Raw genomic sequence first — 12,830 nt, forward strand, 5'->3', positions numbered from 1 at the left:
GAGATGAGGTGTTTGGGGGGGTGGGAGTGGGCTCAGGGCACGGGATTGAGGTGTGGGAGGAGGTGAGGCCTCTCAGGTGGGGTTGGAGATGAGGGGTTTGGAGTGTGGAAGGGGGATCAGGGCTGGGGTAGGGGCTTGGGGTGTGGGCTCTGGGATGGGAGTTTGGGTGCAAGAGGAGGTTCTGACCTGAGGCATGGGGTTGGGGTGCAGGTGGAGGTGAGGGGGTCCGTGAGGGAGTTAGGTTGCATGAGGGGGTTCTGACCTGGGGCAGGAGGTTTGGGCTCCAGCTGGGAAGCACTTACCAGGAGCCACCTGAGGTCAGTGGCCTAGCGGGGCTAAGGCAGGCTCCCTGTCTGCCCTGGCTCCACGCTGCTCCTGGAAGTGGCCAGCATATCCAGCCCCTAGGCAGAGGCACGCGGCCAGACAGCTCTGTGCAGTGCCCACAGACACCACCAATGGGAGCTGTGGAGCCGGCACTAGGGGTGGGGACAGCACACAGAGCTTCCCTGATTGCCCCTGCACCTAGGGGTTTAATATGTCAGCCACTCCCGGGGAGCTGCACAGAGCCAAGGCAGACAGGGAGCCTGCCTTAGTGCCACCAACCAGACTTTTAACAGCCCGGTCACTGGTATCAGCGGAGCCCACAGGGTCCCTTTTCGACTGGGTGTTCCATCTGAAGACTGCAAGCCTGGCAACCCTAGTATCATCTGGTGGAGTCTCGCCAGCTCTAGGGAGCTCAGCAGATGAGCTGCTAAAATGATCTGTTCCCCTGGCTAAGCTTCAAATCCCACAGCTCCAAAAATCACCAAGACAATGGTGGGACAGGATTACTGGACCACCACATAAAGGCCAGGGGAGAAAAGACACCAGAGAGAACATAGATGCTTTTATAAAAGGCATATACCAAATTCAGCTAATCATCTACACCTAAAGTCTTAATCCCATTTCCCCGAAGTCTCTCTTATTCCTCAAAGAAGGCCAAAGTTTCCACAGAGGGTAGGCTCCAATCAGTGTCCAGCTCTCGCCCAAAGTCAGTACATTTTTCCCCCTCAAGAAGGTAATGATGATGACAGCTGTGACTATTCTTACCCCAACCCATAATCTTCTTGGGTATACATACAAGTCTTATTTCAAATGAGCTGGGTCACCCTTATATAGGGCCCAGGCTCCTCCCACTCCCAGCAGCCTCTGAGAGGTGTGGTTATTTGGAGTCAGCTGCTCAGGTATTTTTTTCCCTCCTCCCAGGTGACAGTTCACACCATCTCAGCCTACATACTGGTAACATAATGTTTTAATATCTTCTGCAGTTCCAACAACCCTCATTTTGGTTATTTTAAGAAACAGGTACAGTTTAACATAGTGCCAGACAGTATCATGTTATGTCAAGCACGACATTACAGATTGTGTGGCATGGTACAAAATCTCATTCACAGAGGCCTAATTTATGCTGAATTTACTTATTAGTTTTCAGGCATAATGTTGGTTAAGTCTCCCTTTATTACAGATCTGTGCCCTCCTCCCAATACACAGTTCCCATGTTAGTCTGCTTTTACATTGGAAGTGACTTGTAAAAAGAAATCCACAATCTTATTTAGTTCCACACAGGATTAGGCCCATGGATAGGCTGCTACGGTAATCCTGAAAAAATGTAATTAAATGAAAACTGTTAGCACAAATCCTACCTTCACCAACTAGCAGTGACTATAACACCAAGTCTCTGGAAATAAAACACATCCAGTAACAGACATTTATACTGACACACAGTGTATAATATTTTCAATCTCAGTAGATATAAAGAACAGTGCATTTAATATATGAGGGAAATGCCTCAGCAATAAGAAAGGTAATGCAGTTATATTTTCCCTACCAGGTTGGAGCGAGCGAGATATATGTAACAGACATTTTTAAGATATCCACATCAGGGCTGCAGCTGTTTGCCTTTGCCATATTTAAAGGTCCAGAAAAGCAAGCTGGGATAAAAAAAAATGCTACAAAAGGGTAACCCCACAGAGGAAAGAGTTACAATAGGAACCTGGAAGCTAAAAAAGCATCCTGGAGGGGCTGTTTCTGTGTGTTGCATACCACACTTGCATCGCAAGAAGAAAGCCCAATTTCAGTATCGTTCTTTCATAAAAATTTGCTACAGAAAAGGGCTTTTAAGCTATCTAATCCAGTGGTTCTCATCCAGGGGTCTGGGGCCCCCTAAGGGGCCGCAAGCAGGGCCAGCATTAGACTCACTTGGACCAAAGGCAGAAAGCCGAAGCCCCCACCACCCAGGACTGAAGCCCGAGGCCCTTAGCCTCACCACCTGGGGTTGAAGCCAAAGCCTGAGCAATGTAGTTTTGCAGGGCCCCAGGCAATTGCTCTGCTTGCTACCCCCCAAACCAGCCCTGGCTTTTACATGCAGAAAACCAGTTATTGTGGCACAGGTGGGCCATGGAGATTTTATAGCATATCCAGGCAGGTTGGGTGGTCCTTAGAAAGAAAAGGGTTGAGAACCTCTGATCTAATTCATCTGCTTGTCAGTACAGGATTGTTTCTTGCAGTATTTCAGCTAGTGTTTTGTCCAATCTAGTTTTTCTAAGCAATATATGTTTCAACAGTTTCCTTAGGAAATTTTAAAGCTAGGTAGGAATCCGCCCCGCCCCCAATATTCAATTTAAAGTATTCCCCCTTAATGTTACCACATTACTGTTACATATACCCCCTTTTTACCTTGCTAAATAATTCCTCTCCATCCTTGGTATTTACACATTTCCTCTCAGAGAAATGAAACAGTTATAAGAGAAGTTTAATTACAAATGATTGAAGCAACTTGAACACCTGCTCTGCTGGTGGTCCCACAGCTGGCCTGCACAGCAGTAAGAGTCTGGCACCCACTTGGGAAATATAGCTAAGGCTGTTCTGCTGGGGAAAGTCAGCCTAATTTCTGACGCAGGTGAAAAGTACAACCCCCACCTGTGTTTCTACCTGCCATTTCGCAGCCTCCCTAAATCAGCAGGGTTGCTCCAACTCTGAAGTGATTTTGACGTTCAGTTCTTTCGCAGGCATGGGAGTTCCAAGTGCAGCACGCCTTGTGGGACGTGCTTTGACTAACCAAGGCTACGTACGCACTATCAGAAAAATCAGAGCAACATACCCTACAGATTGGTAACAGCGAGTAGAAAATATTAGAACTACTTTTCTTCGACTATGGTAAGTATTCTATGGAAAGGAGCATCGTTTTAATTCTGGCTAAACGTATTAGTGAGACACATTGCAAAGGAGCATCAGCGATTTAAATGGAGTTGAAGGAAAATTCAAAACCAGTTAGGTAGCTTCCACAGATCAGTAAGAGATGAGGGGTGATTGTGGATGTGCACCAACCTTTCTCCATAATGGATAGCAGCTGGGGAAAAACAAACAGTATTTCTGAGGTGCATATGTAAAGTATGAATCCCCACAAATTATTTTGACAGTAGAAAGCTAATGGTGCTACATTTGCAATAGGTGTAATTCTGATCACCACACTAAAAGAACGTTGTTTACTGGAGCACTGTCCAGATGATTCAGGGGTTGGAGAAGGACTAGTGTTAATTTGGGGCAGGTAAAGGAGCTGCTACATCTTTGTACAATAGAGTGGAGCAAATCAAAGTGATTAATTCTGTTTGTGGCTATTAAAGGTTGTTTAAATTAAGAAATGAGAGAGACATTGGCACAGCACATTCTGATAGCAATACTGAAGCATGGGACTCTGTCAATAATGTGACAAAGTTGTATGTCTGGATGAAATAAATGTTACCTTCAGGCAAACTAACAGATTTGTAACTCAGATTACAAGAATCTATCACTGCTTTTTCTATAAACCAGCCTAGATGCCAATGCATTTCTTCCTAAATTAAAATGAGACTGGCTACAGCAAAACATGTTTTAGTAAATCAAATGTGTGCAGAGGCCCCTGGTCATATGAAAACTATCTTCAGATAGATATTTAATATTCAGAGCCTGAGAGAAAGACATGACAAAGAGACTGATCCTTCAGTCTTCACTATGGCAAAACTAACATTGATTCTTAAGGGAGTTTTCCCCTAAATAAAGGCTGCAGAATTAGTCCCTACAGCGGTAAGTGAGAGCATTTAATGCCTCAGCCCTGAGCTGGTCAGCAAATTTGATTTTGCAGAAACTACATTTTCTGCCAAAACATTTTTATGGAAATTTCCTGAAGTTATTCAATTCCTTGATTGGGAAAATCTAAACCAAGTATTTCCTTTCTCCTTGGTTTCACCAGAATCAAAATATTTGATTTATTCACCTGATCTGAAATTTTTTTTTGAGTCAGTTCAACATTAAACTACATCTTGCCATGGTGCTGTGGTACATCAGAAGAGATGTAATCCAGCCATGGAGTCCAGTGCACTGGGAAGAATGGGGGCAAGAGGCATGGGAATTACAATTCCCATGAGGTACTGCAGCATTGTAGGCCGGTGCAGCTGACTGTTGAATTGACTACAAATGAAACATTTCAGTTTAGGAATATTAGAATATTGCATTTACATTTTTTAAAGGCAAAATAAAACATTAAGACATTTTCCAATTAGGATTTTTCATCCTGTGGAAAAAATTTGATATTAACTTTTCATCCCAAATTGGGATGACACCAAATGTTGAGGTACTAGAATTTCCTGTAGGAGAGAAATCCCACTCTTTGTTCAGCTGTACTCTGCCCCAAAGATTTTTATCCTACTTTTATGCCACTGTAACTCCACTGAAGTCAGAATTACTTCAGCTTAAAACTGATGTAACAGAGGAAAACTTGTCCCAGCACATACATACAGTTCTAAACAAGATAGGCATTACAATGTTATATCATATCACTCACATTTATCCCTTGTTAGGATTTTATATGCTCAGCAAAGTTGAGACACCCAGTTGAGTCTTAGTGGCTGTAATGGGGTCTCCAAAACACCCCTGCATATCCAGCCCCTTGGCAACACTCCTAACTGGTGCAACTCCCATGCTCTTTATTTGTGTCCATTTCCTATGATGTACAGACTATTTACAATGGCTTGGTCTAACACAGGCCTGATCAGCAACAGAGTAGCAGGCTCCTGCTGCTCCCTGAATTTCCTGGTCTCTGCCTATCCACCTTTCTTCCACTTCCTCTCAGCCTTATAGCTCCTGCCTAATGAGGCTTGCTGGTTCAGTCAGTGATTAGGCAAACCTAGGCTATTTACCCAAACCATTTCCGCTGATTGGGGCTGGAGTGGAAGGAGCTGATTGAGCCTTCCCCAGCAGTGTCCTGCCACAGTGGCTAATGCACTGAATGTTCTCTCGCCTACTGTTTCAGCGGCTGATGAAGTCAATGGAGGTAATCTGGCATGAATCCAGTATAACCAAATGCAGAATTAGGCCCATTACACTTACATGACTTTCTATCATTTTGTATCTTAACACTTTATAATTGGTGGTTTCGGGGATGTCAGATATTAGGGTCTTTTACCCAGATACATAAGTAATGTGTGATGTTCCCCTCTGGTATTATCTGGACCAGTGATCTGGTAGGTCACTCCAATCCTTGATCTCGGAGCCAGCCTTACCCTGCTCTGCTGTGAGAACCCACACTCCTGGGCTGTTCACACACAGCCTCTAGCATGTAAGCTGCTCCTTGGATTGTGCAACCGAATGACACTAGCCAATATCTCTAGTCCCAGACGCAACCCTAGGAACCTCCATCTTGCAGTGTCCAGTTATGTCCACTGGATGCTGCAAGCTTATATGAGTTTGTCAATTTAACAAAGAAATTGATATGTACCAGGCTTGTTATCCCAAGGGGAGTCTCTGACATGCTTCAAACCAAATGCACTGCTTCAGGTAGAATAAACAAACAGATTTATTAACTACAAAGATAAATTTTAAGTGATTATAAGTCAAAGCATAACAAGTCAGATTTGGTCAAATGAAATAAAAGCAAAACGCATTCTTAGCTGATCTTAACACTTTCAATGCCCTTACAAACTTAGATGCCTCTCACCACAGGCTGGCTGGTTGCCTTTCAGCCAGGCTCTCCCCTTTGATCAGTGCTTTAGTTGCTTGGTAGTGATGTTTGTAGGTGGAGGTGGAAGAGAAAGGAAGAGCATGGCAAATGTCTCTTCCTTTTATCATGTTCTTTCTTCCTTCTTGGCTTTGCATCGCCGCCCCTTCAGAGTCAGGTGAGCATTACCTCATTGCAGTCCCAAACTGACCAAAGGAAGAGGGGGTGACTCACTCGAGAGTCCAACAGATCCTTTTGTTGCTGCCTAGGTCAGCGTCCTTTGTTCCTGTGAGGCTGGGCTGGGTTTGTCCCATACATGCCTTGATGAGGTGTGAAGTGCCCCTCTGCTCTTAGAGAGTTTTTGCCTGGGCTTCCTTTAAGCCATAAGGATACATCTGCAGCCTCATAACTATATACATGAAATTATAACCTATAACATTACTGTAACTACAATTACTATAACATCACTATAACAACAATGCTCAGTGCATCATGAGCCTTCCGAAGACACCCAACAGACAAACATTGCTTTGGATACCACACAATGGGTGCTGGGTGTTCCCCTGAGGTACAGATTTCAGAGTAGCAGCCGAGTTAGTCTGTATCCACAAAAAGAACATGAGTACTTGTGGCACCTTAGAGACTAACAAATTTATTAGAGCATGAGGTACAGAGCGTCGCATAATGTTATGAAGAAATAATAGTGTGTAGGACAAACTGGAAAGGAATTAACACATTGATGACAATGAGACATTGATGAGGACAAGGTAACAATGAGACACATACAGTATTACCAAACAGGGGTAACCACCCCAAACTACCTGGCAGAGTTTTTCCAATGCAGACCTCACCTGGCACCAATGTCCCCAGGTTCTACAAAACTGAGGATGGATAGAAAGTCCATGTCCCCTTCCTTTCACAGGCCTGCCCATCCTCCGACCACATGGAGCACTGCCCTCACTGCTCCTGGTTGAGATCTCTTCCCTTCATCACTGCTCCTGGCAGAGTAGCACTATGGGTAGCAAGTTGAGCATTTTCAGATACAAGAGCTTGCCTGCAAGGGGAAATTGACCAGTAAAGCTAAAGCATAGCTATTATGCTATTGCAATTCTGATATTACTCACGTGTGTTGACACTCTATTCTGGAATAAAAGTGACTTTATTCTGGACTAATTACTCTATTTTTATTGTTCTACAACTGTGCTGGTCAATTTCCTTGCATAAACAAAACCCAAGAGGCCATAAACCATAATTGAGAACTGAATGTGAAGCTAGCATATAAACATGTCAAGCAAATAATTATAGAAAGTACATATATAAAACTAGACTCACTTCTTTGCAATGCCCTTTAGAAATGAATTTCCAACAACAGTAATAAAAATGAAAGCTCAACAATACAAGCCCTTCAAGATGTATGTATAACTACTTAAGTAAGGATATGGTATTGTTTCCTTGTACTCCCTCTTCTTTCTCAACTTTGTTTTTAGGTTACATTACTTGTGTCTTGTCTCCTCTTAAATTGTAATCTGTTCACTGCAGGACCTGGTTTGTGTGTGTTTTTTTTAATAGTAGTATACCCAGCACACTTTTGGAGGTATATGAATAATAATAGAATGTGGAACAATCTATTAAACATCACAAATAGTGTGCATCAGTCCAAAATGCAGGGAGTAGTGAATCATTGGGGATAAAGGAAGATCTGATCCGAAATTTCATCCATAATTAAATAGAAACTGAACAAAACGTTTGGGGTTGAAAGAGTTTATTTAACTTTACCTGGTTTCAGACAAAACTGGAAAAGGAGTCAATATCCTATTAGAAAGGGTATTTTTGGCCCTGCTGGAAGTGTGACAGGCCAAAAATCTCATTAAAATGTTCTCATATGAACTGGAGTCCAGTTCTATGAAGAAAAGGCAGCCAAACTTTAAGAGTGCTTATCTGTACTGACAGGTTTCAGAGTAACAGCCGTGTTAGTCTGTATTCGCAAAAAGAAAAGGAGTACTTGTGGCACCTTAGAGACTAACCAATTTATTTGAGCATAAGCTTTTGTGAGCTACAGCTTCAGTATGCATCCGATGAAGTGAGCTGTAGCTCACGAAAGCTTGTGCTCAAATAAATTGGTTAGTCTGTAAGGTGCCACAAGTACTCCTTTTCTATCTGTACTGAAACATCAAACCTTTGATGGTCTCCCCTCAGTATAAAAGAAAGAAGGATTAAGGAGTTTAGGGATACAGAAACTCCCTGGATATTATGGTAAAACAGATCAATAGTATTTAATTATTTGTTTTGATTTATAATTACAAGACAACCAATCACAGCTATCAGTCCTTCACAACATTTGGAACAGACTGCTCCAACAATCACTAATAAAATAATAATAAATGCCAACCAGTAACAACCCAGATCAAGGTAAAAAAAATCCTCCAAATACCACCCACACCATACCTAAATATCAGAGAAAACAGATGGGCTTTGCAGCTGTAGTCAATCCTGTAAGTTTGTTACACAGATTTAAAGCAGGAAGTGCTCTACTTTTAGCTGAGTGGAGGCATAGGTGCTAGAACTAGGGGTGCTGCTGCATCACCTGGCTTGAAGGCTCCCTTTTGGATCAGTTCCCATGATTTTAACAAAAGTAAAGGAATCTAGAGGTCTTTAGATAAATAATCTAAGTTATCTTTAGATAAATACAAAATAATGATGAATAATATATTTGCAGTGGCACTTCCAAATAGGGAAGGGGGAATGAAGGATTGTATTGGGGCCTAGGGTCCTGGGTTATGACTTCGAAGAACTGAGTGCGAAGCTGGACTCAGCTACAGGCTTCTTGTGCAACCTTGAACAAAACACTTAATCTACTCTGTGCCTCAGTCTCCCTTCTGGAGAACGGAGTGCTGTGAGGATAAAATTGACCATTGATTTTTAAGGTACTCAGATACTATGGTGATGAGGGCCATATAAGAACCTAGATTGAAGAAGGTATAAACCCTGGCTGGAGGAGCTCAATCTATAGACAGAGAGTAGGGGGGAAGGGATGCTATATGTTAGTAGGGTGGTAATTGGCCCCATCAAGTGGGTAGCTTGTTTTATTTTCAACATAACACACAAATTATTCTCAGTTACCCTCAAACGTCTCATTATCAGTTAACTAGTTTCCCCACAGGCATCCTGGTACCAATGTTACAAAGGAATAGGCCATAATCCTGGAAGAGCATTTATTTTCACCATTTAATCTAGACAGTGTTTACCTGATTGGATTACTTCACTTGGGATGCTTTTCTTTCAAACAGGTTATTGAGGTTAATTGTAGCTTCCAGCTCTTGACAAATAAAAATGACATCAGGGTATATATGCAGTGTTGTCATCAGGATATATATGTTATATGTATTATATTTATTATCAGGATATATATATATATAATAACTATTGGTTGGCAAGTTGGTTATGACATCAGTGAAGAGCCAGAAATAAAATTATAAAAATCTAAATGTTACCAATTCAGTTTAGGGTTAGCTTAAAATTGGCAACCTTTAGGATGGAAAAAGCTATATGTTTACAATTTTACCAGCATATACCATTATGAGATGTATTTATTGCCTTCCTAAAAACTTCACCCTGTAAAATATTATCAGCATTTGCAGCTGCTTTGCCCAGCATCCTATACAAATGAAAAATGTAATTTTTTTTAAACTAAGCCCTCAAAATGATAAAATGAGAAAGCTAGTATTTATTTTAAAAAGACCCTATTTGGTCTGCCCTCCTTTGCTGTTGCTACCTTGCAGTTTATGACATCTAGCTAGTGGGAGGTCTGACAAACTGAGCAAGGCAGTGAGCAAGAAATTACATTCCTGTTGAAATCAGTAATCCCTTTGTGGAGACTGCTCCTTCTGGTTTGTGTGATTTCTTTTGTGTCACTTTGAGAAGGGCTCTAATATTATTATTTTAAACGTAGTTTGTCTTTGGGGAGTTGGGGGAATGCACAAGGAAGGAGACAGCAAGCTGCCCATCTCTCAGAAGAGAACAAGACTCACAGCACAGGAACTGGCTTCACTCTAATGTACAGTGTAGAAATCAACAAAACTGTAATCAAAATACAATCATTTTTGTAGAGACTGAAGAGAAAGGACACAAAAGTGGATAACACAGTGAAGGACACAATAAAGCATGGTACAAAGTGACTCTAATGCACTTTGAGTGTGGGCTCTGAAGTACAATGTAAGTCTTACCTTATCTTGTATTTTTTAAATAATTGTAGTACTTAGTCATTTTATTTCTATTTTGAAGCCATGCTGGGCCAACAAGTAATCATTACAATTACATATTAAAATCAATATGGAACATTACTTGTAATCTTGGAATGAGACTTAAAATGATATTGTAATATGACAGAAGTCAGAGACTATCAGCCATAATATTGAAGATGAACTATAAATAAGAGCATATCTAATTATTGTGAGAGTAAGATGCTGAATGGAATCTTTAATCAACTTTCTTAATGCAGAGCACAAAGAGCTCTGCTGTTTTGTATGGCAAGCTATTTTCATACTGCTGTGTTTAAAACTGTGTGATTACAGTTACCAATAGCAATAGGATGTAGATACAGAAGGGAGTCCTGGTGGTTGCAAAAGTTTTTTGGCCAATGTTTTTGCTCTCTGAAGCCTCGAGTCCACATTTTCTAGCCTGTAAATTAGTTTTCCTTTTCAACTGGATTTTTAACATATGCTGATATTGGACTACATGAAACTGAAAATAAAAGTATTTGAGCATCCAGAATAACTCCCTCAGTTTTCTCAATGTCATATTAATGATGAAAAAACAATCAACAAAAAAAGAGTCCCTTCTTTCCACCAGCATCAGCTCTGAACAACAGAGGAATATAAAGCCTGATGGTGACAAAGGGTTATAACTTTCTGTTTTTTCACTGTACATCCTCCCCAGTTTCAGATTTAGCAATGGATATTCTTTGTGACGAGGAGAACCCAACTGCAAACTCCTTAATCCAATTAAATCATGAGAGAAGACTCTACAAAAATGTTTTTGTGCCTGGAGAGGTTAACGCATCTCATCTGTTTAACTTGACTGTGGACTCCGAAAACCTAACTAATCTTTCATGTGAAGGTAGCCTGACTCCGCCGTGTTATTCATCACTATTTCATCTTCCAGAGAAAAACTGGCCAGCTCTGCTGACAGTTATAGTGATTGTTCTAACCATTGCTGGAAATATTCTTGTTATCATGGCTGTGACTCTGGAGAAAAAGCTACAGAATGCCACTAATTATTTTCTAATGTCACTTGCAATAGCTGATATGCTATTGGGTTTCCTTGTCATGCCTGTGTCAATGTTAACCATACTGTATGGTGAGTATCAGCTCTCTAACTTATTGCATACATTGAGTAGCTTTCTAAAAATTGCATGCACACGCTATTATTATTTCAGCTTGAAAAGAAAAATGTAAATAAGGCTAGTTTTAAGGTATATGCTTCCTACCTCCCTGTTCAAGGTGAAAAATAACTATAAAGAACAGATGCAATATTTACATGTTTATTTACTTTTAACTTCTAAGTATGGACATTTTAAACACAGTCCAAAATGTCAATTTACTACTTTGATTCTGATGGAATTGTCTTATAATTGCTATCAGATATTTTGTCCTGTCTGTTGTATCAGTTTTATCTTTGACACATATGTTTCTAATAAGGAAGTAATGTCCTGTCAATTACTTTGCCCTGCAAATAGGCACAGAAGGATTAATTACTTGGTGCCTTCAGAGTTAAAATAGCCTGCCTCTGTTTTTTATTTTTATTTTTTAATCAAGCATTGCAATTCTAAATAATTATCTTTCCACTGAGATCCTTATTTACATGTCTACCTTTAAATTTCATTAGCTACCATGGAATGTTGGAATAAGTGTTTTGAAGGAGGCTGAAAAGTGGCTAGAGTTAATTGTACCCAATTGTTAGTAATATTTACAAATTAATAATCAAATATTGGGATCTTTTCTATCTATTCTAATGAGTAATTTTGCAAGTGTAAATTGACTTGCGACACAGTTCATTGAGATTGGTATCGGAAGTTTGTCATTTTGACCAATATCCTCAGAAGCCTGTTACACGGAGAAAGTTGAAAAGCAGAGAAGGTTGAAAAGCAGCAGCCTAAGTGTTAAATAAAAATATGTTCCTATTTTTGTATAATTTACCTTCAAAACTTAGAAAAATACCCAATACAAGAAGAGAGGAGACATGAGATGAAATAGCTTCTAGGCTTGTTTCAATAAGCTAAATCATCAGCCACTAAACTTTAACTTTAGGAAGATTTTATTAGGAAACAGCAATATAAGAATTTATTTCCAAATCCCCCTCTTTCACTTTCCCTGTGTTCTAGACAAACTACCCTAAATAGTATTATCAGATTAGGTTTGGAATTGGCATGGGTCTGTGACTGATTGTATCCGTAGTATCATTACCTTTGGTAGTGGGGAAGCTAATGAAAAATAGTGCCATAGAAGCAGTAATTGCTTGATTTGTGAGATAAGTGAAAGACTCAAGCCCTGGATGGTTCACTGACACATGCAATAGGGACTCCTGCTGGCCAGACCCTGCCACTGAGGAAGCTAATCCCTGCTTCTGCTCAGAAATCCATATTCAATTGTGACCATTCATTTATTTTAACTGCAATATTTACATGGTCAAATGCACCCTTACTACATGCACGGTAATAGGAGGGCAGCTGCATGATCACTGCAAAGGAGAAAAACTCCATCCCCTCCATTTGACAGAGGAAGGACTCTCACTTTGCTTCTTCTCTATTTTTTCCTCTCTGTTT

The 12,830-nt window shown here is 40.7% G+C and overlaps 1 protein-coding gene across 1 annotated transcript in view; it reads left to right on the forward strand.

The window, feature by feature from the left end:
* Nucleotides 1-10,625: 10,625 nt before the first annotated feature.
* The window catches only part of HTR2A (5-hydroxytryptamine receptor 2A), a 49,710-nt gene continuing 47,505 nt past the window's right edge, over nucleotides 10,626-12,830 (forward strand). Inside the window, exon 1 of the mRNA XM_077811470.1 lies at nucleotides 10,626-11,365. Within this exon, the coding sequence (XP_077667596.1) occupies nucleotides 10,894-11,365 (472 nt within the window). The 5' untranslated portion in view covers nucleotides 10,626-10,893. The remainder of the gene's footprint in view (nucleotides 11,366-12,830) is intronic.

The sequence above is a fragment of the Eretmochelys imbricata genome, chromosome 1 (genome assembly GCF_965152235.1).
Source record: "Eretmochelys imbricata isolate rEreImb1 chromosome 1, rEreImb1.hap1, whole genome shotgun sequence".
In the NCBI taxonomy this organism is placed as follows: Eukaryota; Metazoa; Chordata; order Testudines; family Cheloniidae; genus Eretmochelys; species Eretmochelys imbricata.